At 49.7% G+C, this 11,898-nt stretch overlaps 1 protein-coding gene across 1 annotated transcript; it reads left to right on the forward strand.

The window, feature by feature from the left end:
• The first annotated feature begins 4,447 nt into the window (after nt 1-4,447).
• On the forward strand, nt 4,448-9,027 carry lox3 (linoleate 9S-lipoxygenase3). The gene is made up of 7 exons (NM_001112045.1): nt 4,448-4,703; nt 5,284-5,576; nt 6,515-6,752; nt 6,848-7,183; nt 7,289-7,374; nt 7,448-7,863; nt 7,992-9,027. Exons 1-7 carry the CDS (start codon nt 4,514-4,516, stop codon nt 9,025-9,027), a joined length of 2,595 nt encoding a protein of 864 aa, NP_001105515.1. The 5' UTR covers nt 4,448-4,513.
• The last annotated feature ends 2,871 nt before the right edge of the window (nt 9,028-11,898 follow it).

The following is an 11,898-nucleotide window of genomic DNA, read 5'->3' on the forward strand; positions in this document are numbered from 1 at the left end:
CCAAACGATCTCCGCCTCGCCCGACCCCAGGGCTCGGACTCCGCCCTAGCCTCGGCCAAACGATCTCCGCCTCGCCCGACCCGGGGGCTCGGGCTCGGCCTCGGCAACGGAAGGCAGACTCGACCTCGACTTCGGAGGAGCCCCCACGTCGCCCTGCCTAGGGCACAGGTCCGCCACGTCAACAGGAAGCGCCATCACCAACCTACCCCGAGCCGACTTGGGACACGAAGGACAAGACCGGCGTCCCATCTGGCCAGCTCCGCCGGATGGGCAATGATGGCGCCCCCCGAGCTCTGTGACGACGGCGGCTCTTAGCTCTCTTACGGCAGCAGAGCGACGTCAGCAAGGACTCGACCGCTCCAACAGCTGTCCCTCCGTCAGGCTCCGTCGCTCCTCCGACAGCCACGACATCACGCCAGCAAGGTGCCAAGACCTCTCCGGCTGCCACATTGGCATGTACCCAGGGCGTTAGCTCTCTCTCTCTCCGCTAGACACGTAGCACTCTGCTACCCCCCGTTGTACACCTGGATCCTCTCCTTACGACTATAAAAGGAAGGACCAGGGCCTTCTTAGAGAAGGTTGGCCGCGCGGGACCGAGGACGGGACAGGCGCTCTCTTGGGGCCGCTCGCTTCCCTCACCCGCGTGGACGCTTGTAACCCCCCTACTGCAAGCGCACCTGACCTGGGCGCGGGACGAACACGAAGGCCGCGGGACTTCCACCTCTCTCACGCTCGACTCTGGCCACCTCGCCTCTCCCCCCTTCGCGCTCGCCCACGCGCTCGACCCATCTGGGCTGGGGCACGCAGCACACTCACTCGTCGGCTTAGGGACCCCCCTGTCTCGAAACGCCGACAATAAGCTTATCTCGAATTCATGTGGTGGAGGATTGGAAATGATTTTTATGTATTAGTAGAATTTGTTTCTACTCTGTAAATTACATGACCCTCTTCGTCTCACTCCTCTATAGTAAAAATATAGCACATAAATATCTCCGACATCTTGCTAATAATAGTATACAAATATATTTTTCATCAAACCGAATTAACTTAATTGATATATGTCTAAATTACTGTTATTAGAATGGAATTCAATTCCAATGAACCAAACGGGGCGTAAGTGATTTCTTAGTGAGGTGGCACCTATGGAAATCACTTAGTAGTTTCTGGGTTGTAATTGCTCTTATGGCATGAAGAAAATTTTGCATTCGAGCTCGAACGCTACAAGGTCGTTTTAGAAGCTACATCAGTAATGCTTCGAGTATGACAAACAACATCACAAGTAACATCTACCTATATGCACCGAATCTCCACCACCACCACAATATCGATGTCAGAAGGCTAGGGAAGGACGACCAATAATATAGAAGACACATAGGCCACACTCAATTCAATCAACATCACGACAATCTACTTGATGTCCTATGTAGCCATGATCTCTACGAGCAATCAATATCAATGCACTAGAATCCCAACTACGTAGAGTATTATTGGACGAACGAGTAAAACACCAAAGAGCAGCCACTGGACGACTTTCTTGCATCTCCACAAGGATAAATTCTCTCAGATAGTCAGATGCCTAATGAAATTCAAGTCCATCAATATTGACATGTGCGAAGGCAAGAAGGATCCAAATTAGTTGATTCGACACTACTTGGTTACCATCAATCTCAAGGGAGGAAACAAAGATATCAAAGCATCATGCTTTCAAATGTACTCAAAGCTACTCTAGTGACTTGGCTTGAATAGCTCCCAAGAGGCTACATCGATAACAGGCTAGCACTCTCCAAGGAATTAATGGACAACTTCCAAAGTGCATGGCCTCGTTCGGACAACCGGTACAATCTTCAAAATGGAAGTAGAAGATTGGTGAAAGCATATGCAACTAGTACAAGCTCTTGATCGAAATTTGATGCTACAGGCCTAACTACTTCGACGATGATCATGGGGAAAAGTTCTAGTATCAGAATTTCATAAAAACAAACCAAAAACAATTCATGAGTTCTAACACATGATCAACAACTGAATGAATGTCGAAGACACAGTACGAGATAAGTTTGACAATTGAAACCGTAGATATAACAATAAAGATAACATTCATAGAGACAACAAGGGCAGCTTATCGGATAAGAAGTGAGGGAAAGATAACACTATGATAAGCACTCGCATCAAAGAAGGGTGGCAAGAACAAATCATTCAATTAGCAACTCTTTGAGCAACACCCATACCACCTACATCATAAATCATAAGTGCTCTACCACTAAATGCATGCAACTCAAGAACTTTGGCATCATCTTAGCTCGGAAGCAAGACAAAACCAAACAGAGTTGATAAAAAATATTAGGAAAAATAGAATAATGGAGACTTCTAGAGGGCCACAAACATAGTTAACCTCATCTTCAAAGGAGCATCTTCCTTAATACCTAAGAGGAAGACTAAACTTACCCTTTTGTGAGATGATGGTTGTTGAACCATCACCTACAACATATATGTGATGGTTCGAGATCCCAATTCAATTTATAAGGGAGGATTAGTTTCTCAAACATAGGATGCTATGGTCTAGTCCTGGCCCCGATGGTGGCAGGACTTCAACTTAGTAAGGAAGGTGAATTACCAATATGTTCAAAAGGATGGGGTAAAAGGAAGGTGAATTATGCAATCTATTTTTCGCACTTTTTCATTAATCAAAACCTATATGGATAACCAATCGTTCATATGTGCAACTAAGGTTTTGACTAAGTGTTGCTATCTCTACCGTAAAAGGAGTTTTGCTACCCCAAACCTATCAACTAGTCTATGACTAAGCTAAGAAGATAAATCACACAACCACAAGTAACAATATAAATGTGGAATTTTAAATATGGTAGAGATACAAACTCTCGTTGATGTGTCAGTATTTTTACTGGAGTATCAAGAAACGCGCAAGCTTCTTACTAATCCTTCTTAGAGCCTCACGCAAGGCTAAGCTCCCGCTCAGGTAACCCTGTATAGATACAAACCCTACCAATGACTATAGTAACTTTTATGAAGATATAGGGAAACACACAAGTTTTACCCTAGTTCTCGTTGGAGCCTCTTATAAACATGTCCACAAGGGGATGAAGCTAAGAGTCGAGTAAGGGTTTGTTTGATTTCTTTAGTCTTAATGACTAAAACTAAGCAAAGAGCTTTAATTATTGTGCAAATTGATTACATTATCCCTAATTAATGCTATCTTCGACTACTGTTTACCCACACGCAGAGCTACTGTTCGTGCGCATTCACAATGCTGCATGCGTGCACGTTGCTTTGGGGAGGAGCCTACTTCATGCGCGTTGGTTAGGGAGGGCATATGAAGTAAAAATGTCACTTTATGGTTAGTTTGACACCCTCATTTTTTTCAAGGGATTGTATTTTCACAAAAGAAATTAATTTATTTTTCTTGAAAAATAGGAATCCCTTAGAAAAAAATAGAGTTGTCAAACTAACCCTTATTCATTTTAGTCACTCTTTTGGTAATTAGAGGACTATAATTTAGTTGGAGGATTTTAGTCACACTGTGTTGATTCTTTAGTGACTAAAAATGACTAAAATTTAATCAATTAAATGTAGTCACCCAAACCAAACAGAGTCGCGCGTCCGACGTGCCTCCTCAACCGGCGCGTGGGAGTAGGTCTGGAAAAAAGCTCAAGCTCGATGAGTTGGCTTGGGCTCACGGTAACTTGGGTCGGCTCGACGCTCAAAACGAGTCCAAGTCCTATTTTTGTGGCTCGTGATAAGTGTGAGCTAGCTCGGCTCGGCTCACGAACCGACAACAATTTACTACATAAAATTCTGATTAGCATATAATGTTAGTACCAAATATACAATTAGTATATGTTATTTGATATTTATATACAAAATTAATTTATTTCTATGTTATATTAGTACTATAATTATTTATTAATTTAAGAGATGTAATTTGATTATTTTTGATATTTTATGTTATAATTTGTAACGTAAGCTGGTGCTTGTGGTTAGACTCTCTACTAGTCGAGTTTTCACGCTCGTCAAAGGACCGAGCCGAGACGAGGCAAGCTCAACACATTACCGAGCCGACCGGCTCGTTTCCGCCACGTGGTAGAGCGGCAGCACCCTTCCCAGATCTCGTGTCCCGCGCGCCGTGCGCACAGCCGCGCACACACACGGACTGCCGCGTCCGGGCGCGATCCGTTCTCGCGAACACACCGGTCGTAGCCGTCCGTAATTTGTACTAGTATGGCACGCGGAACACGAGTCGGCGCCAGCACCGGCACGTCACCATCGGGGCCGCTGGCCCCATACGGGCAGCCAATTAATAAATCCTTGCTCTGCGACAGACGCGCAGGGGCACGTCACGCAGCCGTAGTCGATCGGTGCACGGTGCTCGCGCCCCCGTTGCAGCGCGCAGCTCTCCCGCGCTATAAATGCCCCGGCTCGGCCTCGCTCCCACAGCCACAGCCTCACACAGACACCAACGCCACTGCACTGCAAAAGCAAGAGCAGCTAGCTAGTAAAGATGCTGAGCGGGATCATCGACGGGCTGACGGGGGCGAACAAGCATGCGCGGCTCAAGGGCACGGTGGTGCTCATGCGCAAGAACGTGCTGGACCTCAACGACTTCGGCGCCACCGTCGTTGACAGCATCAGCGAGTTCCTCGGCAAGGGGGTCACCTGCCAGCTCATCAGCTCCACCCTCGTCGACGCCAGTGAGTACCGCGCCGCGCCGCCGGCACCTCTCCGATCTGCGCTTCCCCATGTCGATCGATCTCGATCTCTCTAGGCTCTAGAGCTATAGCTCTCTCGGCCCCCACTTTTTACCTTTGCAAGCATTTTCCCTGCATGCGAAACAAGCGATAGTTTACTATTTGGGCGGCCATGCTGCTGCTGCTTCGGCTACCTTGCCTCCGTCATCTTTGACGGGACATGGAAAGAAAGAAAGAATAGAGAGAGAGACAGAGAGAGAGAGAGAGCAAACACCGAGAAAAAGACAGCAAAGCTAGTTGTAGCCTGGGCGCAGAACACAGCACCAGATGCTGGCTAGCTCGTGACAAAGTAAAAAAAGAGAGGAACGAACACAGTAGTACCAAGAGATCAGGGACGAGACCTTTCTACTTTGAACTGGATTATATATTGGATTCTTTATCAGTAACTTACTGCTGCTAGTATACCCCTACCCTAGTCTCGGGGCGACGTGCCTGCGTGCATGCCCGACGCGTACGAAACACATCGACGGACTCACATGGGCCACCGCGCGCGCGCGTGCCTGCTTTAACTTTCGCTGTGCAGACAACGGCAACCGCGGGCGGGTCGGGGCGGAGGCGAACCTGGAGCAGTGGCTGACGAGCCTGCCGTCGCTGACGACCGGCGAGTCCAAGTTCGGCGTCACGTTCGACTGGGAGGTGGAGAAGCTGGGAGTGCCGGGGGCCGTCGTCGTCAAGAACAACCACGCCGCCGAGTTCTTCCTCAAGACAATCACCCTCGACGACGTGCCCGGCCGCGGCGCCGTCACCTTCGTCGCCAACTCCTGGGTCTACCCCGCGGGCAAGTACCGCTACAACCGCGTCTTCTTCTCCAACGATGTGAGTCCTTTCTCGATAGATCATTATGTTTGTTTGTTATTTTGTTTCTTGGTATCATGTAGGCATGTAGCTAGCCGCCATGTCGTCAGTTGGAGTGCAGTAGGTAGGAAAAAGGACGACATGGGATGGGAGTGGTTAAGAAAATCCATGCAAGTGGGACTAGTGTGTAACTGGTAGTATAGCTGAAGAATCTAGTGGTAGAATGATCTTGTACGTGAATAATGTTTCTGACGCTGAGCGCTGAGGCTATCCGCAACCGTTAACCCTAAATTTTTCCCTCTATATCATTTTTTCCTCTATTTTCCTCCCTATTTTTTCATCTCCCGCAGCGGTTCCCCCTAAATACTCCCCCTATATCTCACTACCACTATAAAATATTATTTTCTATACCAATTATCAATTTTTTATCTACTAACAATTACTCGTGGACCCACAGCACAGTGTTTAGGGTGATGAACAGTGACACGCTAGATCTGAAGGGAGAGAGAAGGGGACCGACACGTAGGGAGCCTGTAGAGGGCACCGCTGCGGCCGTAGGGTGCTCCCTACGCGCCGCATACAAGGGGAGGGGGGAGAGGCAGCGGTAACCGCTGCGCACAGCCTGAGGGCGAGGCATGTGAGTTCACCACGTGAGTAGCAGCAAAAGGAAACAACCCTTCTTCACCCGGCTATCATCTAACGTATCGCCCCGGGAGAATCAATAACTCTAACGAGATGACGAAAAGTCAAAAATAAAGTCGTGTGATGGCCATGAAAGTCAGTCAAGCAAATCAGCTGCTAACACGTGTCCCTTATCTACAGGTGTAAGAGAGTAGAGTCTTGTCAATCAACCTGGGTTGTTTTCTATCTGCGTTTTACCGTCCGTCAGTCAGTCGGCCAACATGCCACGCTGATCTTTCTGTCTTTTGGTGCCGCCCCGATTCCGAACGGCGGCGCAGACGTACCTGCCAAGCCAGATGCCGGCGGCGCTGAAGCCGTACCGCGACGACGAGCTCCGCAACCTCCGCGGCGACGACCAGCAGGGCCCCTACCAGGAGCACGACCGCGTGTACCGCTACGACGTCTACAACGACCTCGGCGAGCCCGACGGCGGCAACCCGCGCCCCATCCTCGGCGGCTCCGCCGACCACCCGTACCCGCGCCGCTGCCGCACGGGCCGCAAGCCCACCAAAACCGGTGCGTGCGCCGTGCGCGGCTCTTCTATCTTCTCGGACGCAACATTTGCTGCAGGGCAGAGAGGTTGTTGACGCTGACCTGTGACCGCATCGCAGACCCCAACTCGGAGAGCCGACTGTCGCTGGTGGAGCAGATCTACGTGCCGCGGGACGAGCGCTTCGGCCACCTCAAGATGTCCGACTTCCTGGGCTACTCCATCAAGGCCATCACGCAGGGCATCATCCCGGCGGTGCGCACGTACGTGGACACCACCCCGGGCGAGTTCGACTCCTTCCAGGACATCATCAACCTGTACGAGGGCGGGATCAAGCTGCCCAAGATCCAGGCGCTCGAGGACATGCGCAAGCTCTTCCCGCTCCAGCTCGTCAAGGACCTCCTCCCCGCCGGCGGGGACTACCTGCTCAAGCTCCCCATCCCACAGATCATCCAAGGCACGTCACGTATACCGATCGATGTCAGGGGCCGGCTGTTGTCTGGTCTGCATATATATATGTGCTCCTATGGTTAACTGTGACTGCGTACGTTTCGCGGAACAGAGGACAAGAACGCGTGGAGGACCGACGAGGAGTTCGCGCGGGAGGTGCTCGCCGGCGTCAACCCGATGGTGATCACGCGCCTCACGGTGAGTCACTCACTTTGTGCAAAATGCGAGACCCGACCCGAGACGGAATGTGCCTGACGCGCTCGATTTACAGGAGTTCCCGCCCAAGAGCACGCTGGACCCCAGCAAGTACGGCGACCACACCAGCACGATCACGGCGGAGCACATCGAGAAGAACCTCGAGGGCCTCACGGTGCAGCAGGCGCTGGACGGCAACAGGCTCTACATCCTGGACCACCACGACCGCTTCATGCCGTTCCTCATCGACGTCAACAACCTGGAGGGCAACTTCATCTACGCCACCAGGACGCTCTTCTTCCTGCGCGGCGACGGCAGGCTCGCGCCCCTCGCCATCGAGCTCAGCGAGCCGTACATCGACGGGGACCTCACCGTGGCCAAGAGCAAGGTCTACACGCCGGCGTCCAGCGGCGTCGAGGCCTGGGTGTGGCAGCTCGCCAAGGCCTATGTCGCCGTCAACGACTCTGGCTGGCACCAACTCGTCAGCCACTGGTACGTACGAAGAACTACAACTACTCCTATATATGTCCTATATGACAATGGCATCGCATCGTGTCATGTCTATGACATCGCCAAATGCATGCGTTGATGGTCATGATCTATTCTCTGCGTGCGTGCAGGCTGAACACCCACGCGGTGATGGAGCCGTTCGTGATCGCGACGAACCGGCAGCTGAGCGTGACGCACCCGGTGCACAAGCTCCTGAGCTCGCACTTCCGCGACACCATGACCATCAACGCGCTGGCGCGGCAGACGCTCATCAACGGCGGCGGCATCTTCGAGATGACCGTCTTCCCGGGCAAGTACGCGCTGGGCATGTCCTCCGTGGTGTACAAGAGCTGGAACTTCACCGAGCAGGGCCTCCCCGCCGACCTCGTCAAGAGGGGCGTGGCGGTGGCGGACCCGTCCAGCCCGTACAAGGTGCGGCTGCTGATCGAGGACTACCCGTACGCGAGCGACGGGCTGGCCATCTGGCACGCCATCGAGCAGTGGGTGGGCGAGTACCTGGCCATCTACTACCCCGACGACGGCGCGCTGCGGGGCGACGAGGAGCTGCAGGCGTGGTGGAAGGAGGTGCGCGAGGTCGGGCACGGCGACCACAAGGACGCGCCCTGGTGGCCCAAGATGCAGGCCGTGTCGGAGCTCGCCAGCGCCTGCACCACCATCATCTGGATCGCGTCGGCGCTCCACGCCGCCGTCAACTTCGGCCAGTACCCGTACGCGGGGTACCTCCCGAACAGGCCCACGGTGAGCCGGCGCCGGATGCCGGAGCCCGGCAGCAAGGAGTACGAGGAGCTGGAGCGCGACCCGGAGCGCGGCTTCATCCACACCATCACGAGCCAGATCCAGACCATCATCGGCATCTCGCTCATCGAGATCCTCTCCAAGCACTCCTCCGACGAGGTGTACCTCGGCCAGCGCGACACCCCCGAGTGGACCTCCGACGCCCGGGCGCTGGCGGCGTTCAAGAGGTTCAGCGACGCGCTGGTCAAGATCGAGGGCAAGGTGGTGGGCGAGAACCGCGACCCGCAGCTGAGGAACAGGAACGGCCCCGCCGAGTTCCCCTACATGCTGCTCTATCCCAACACCTCTGACCACAGTGGCGCCGCCGCAGGGCTCACTGCCAAGGGCATCCCCAACAGCATCTCCATCTGAGCGACTGGTACCACTACCACCCCAGGAGTGCTACGTACGAGCTGGTACATGAATAAGCTAATATAAGCAATCGTGTAAACGGGAAGAGAGCGGCCGGCACGAGACGGACCATGTATTTTGCGTAAACGTGTGGGCTGGTGAATCGAATTACTACCACGTAATAAGTGAAGTGCTTGTTGCAATCATTGGCCTGCCAGCTTCAAGATTCTTGCAGTTACTATTCTAGTCGTTTCGCAGTGCTCCTCGATCACAACATTTCACGAGGTGTTTTATTACAATAATTTGGAGCTATTCAATTTCAAAGCCTATGTAGAATACTATATGTTGTAGGGACATTAGTCCCACATAGCTAACCAAAAATAAAATTTAATCGATTTAAATATCAACGGTCCAGTGGTCATCTATTAAGATTATGCTCAACAGACCATGCATGCATATGTTGTGTAAGATTATGACAACATTATTTAGAGGTGTCTTGATAAGTGTCCTTGCCGAAAACATAGTGGATTCTTATATGCTTTTGTTCACTGCCAAAGAGTTGTGGAATACGACAATCATTGCGAAAAAGGGTGGCATCAAAGTTTGCCACTGGACACAGCGGAAACCACCAAGGAACGATAACTGGTTTTCCAAAGCAGTGGACTCGCCCCCAAAATAATCAGAGAACTCAGGGCAGTGGAAACTGCTGACCTCAAGGTGGTACTAGCAGACGCCTTATAAAAGAACCGGTAGATGCAATCTTCTGGAGAGAGAGAGAGAGAGAGAAAAAAAAAGAAGAAGTTGCTAGATGGAATCGTGCAAATCTTCACCTAATGGCGACTGCTACCACCGAATAAAAAAGAAGTGCAAATCTTCACCTAGACGTTCTCAGAAACGGCACCATGCTGCAGCTGCGATACGAACCAGGCTGGGGCGGCAGGTGAAGCTGACACGGTGCCGCTGCTGCACCGGGCGAATAAATAATAGTACTGACAATAATGCTAAATTAGAATGGAACAGACGACATGATTAGAATGATATGCTCTCCTTTGCTCATTTTGTTCCACACGTGTTTGGTGAAGCCGTGCCTAGTATATAACTATATATACTACGTTGGTACAGCACTAAATTCCCTTTTCCCCATTTTCAGTGGTTGGCCTTTCCCATTCTGATCGGCCCAAAGCAGCGCTTTAGCAATTGACTAAGGGCATGTACAACCTAGATACAGCTGCACGGTACTCCAAGTATAAGACACAACTAAAACACAACATAATACAGTGGTCATGTCTAAAACATGTGTCTTACCATATTCATTGTACCAATCAGAGCATTCAATAAATTAAAGTGACCAATCAGATAGTCTCCTGTCTCGAATATAGAGCTAAGACACTGTGTCTTCGTCAAGATACATGTCTTGAGATTTTTTACATTCACCCCCCTAGACACACTCTAAGACACAACTTAAGATACCCACTGTACATGCCCTAATCCGTCGACCTTTGGCGCCTAGCCTTTCCTATGGGCATGTTTCCTATGGTTGCAAATTCCATCTAAGGCGCATCCAAATCGTACAAAGACAGTAGATGAGCTGTCCGTCCTTCCTCCTCTCTAGCTGCTGGCGGGCGGGGTGCACTTGGTGATGTCGATTAGTTTTAGTTTTATGGCCTATTTGGTTCAGTCTGCCAGGCAAAGAATCCTAACCCTAGGCACTCAAAATAAGATAATCATAGTATCTTAAGCTTGATTAAATCTATAAAATGAAAAAAAAAACAATAACTTTTGTACCATTAGATCCTTTTATTAGTTATGTCTTTATAGTATACCTATTTGATGTCATAAATCTCTATAAATATTTTTTATAACTCTAATCAAAATTGAGATATTTGGGCTCTAAAAAAACTAGGATAATTTATAATTCAGTTTGAAAAGTACAAGAAGATAACTAAACTAGAAGAGAAGGACAATTTCCAAAAACGTACCGTGGACGTACGTTTCGATGCTCGTTACGATGTGGACGCTTTATTTGCAAATGTTTCACGTGCGGTGACGCGTTCACGTACCATAAGCTCTATGGATATAATAGTATAATCAGGCCCGTTTACCATGTCTCCTGCCGCCTTCGACTCCTTTTTATTTTAGCGTACTGTACTTTGAACGGATTAGGAGCTAAGCGAAGCTACAATTTAGCTTGTATAAACCTGCAGCCGTGTCAAACTGTACTAGTCAAAAGTCAAAAGAACAGTTCCAGCGCGAGCAATATGGCCGCTGCCCTTCTCTCAACGTTCTGCTTTTGGACTTGTGTGATGTTTGGTTCGTATATTTAGGGGATAAGTAACTGATAATGTTAAACTATATTTGTTTAAATTAACTGTAATTAGATACACACTATAAAGTGATGCTGATCTATTCAAGCTTATTACTGTTGATACTTAAGCGTGAATCATTATCATTACTATTTATGTTATAATATATGAACCAAACGGCAGTACCGTACAGCAGCAAAGAAGCTAGAACAAAATTCTTTTCTAATTTTTTCATATAGTCGAGCCTACGAGGTATGTTTTCTGAGAGAATATAGATTATGATAGATCTAAGAGTGTTTCTATAATAATCTAGCCAACTGCCAAATACATTCGTAGTTAATCTTTCTAGTCCGCCTGACATTCCTAGTATACGTACTACAGTGCAGGGCATCTTAAATTCGGATCAGGTTGCCAATCATCGAAAATTGTGATCCACTTGCGCATATGATATGGTCAAGACGTCAAGTTGGATAGGGGGGGAGTAGTAGTAGTTGAATGGGCAAGAGCGCGTATTTTATATAGACGTATAGCGTCACAAGCCGCCAGGAAGGGAAAAAAAAATATAGTGTGTGAGTAGCGAAGAAAACTC

The sequence above is a fragment of the Zea mays genome, chromosome 1, assembly GCF_902167145.1.
Source record: "Zea mays cultivar B73 chromosome 1, Zm-B73-REFERENCE-NAM-5.0, whole genome shotgun sequence".
Taxonomy (NCBI): domain Eukaryota; kingdom Viridiplantae; phylum Streptophyta; class Magnoliopsida; order Poales; family Poaceae; genus Zea; species Zea mays.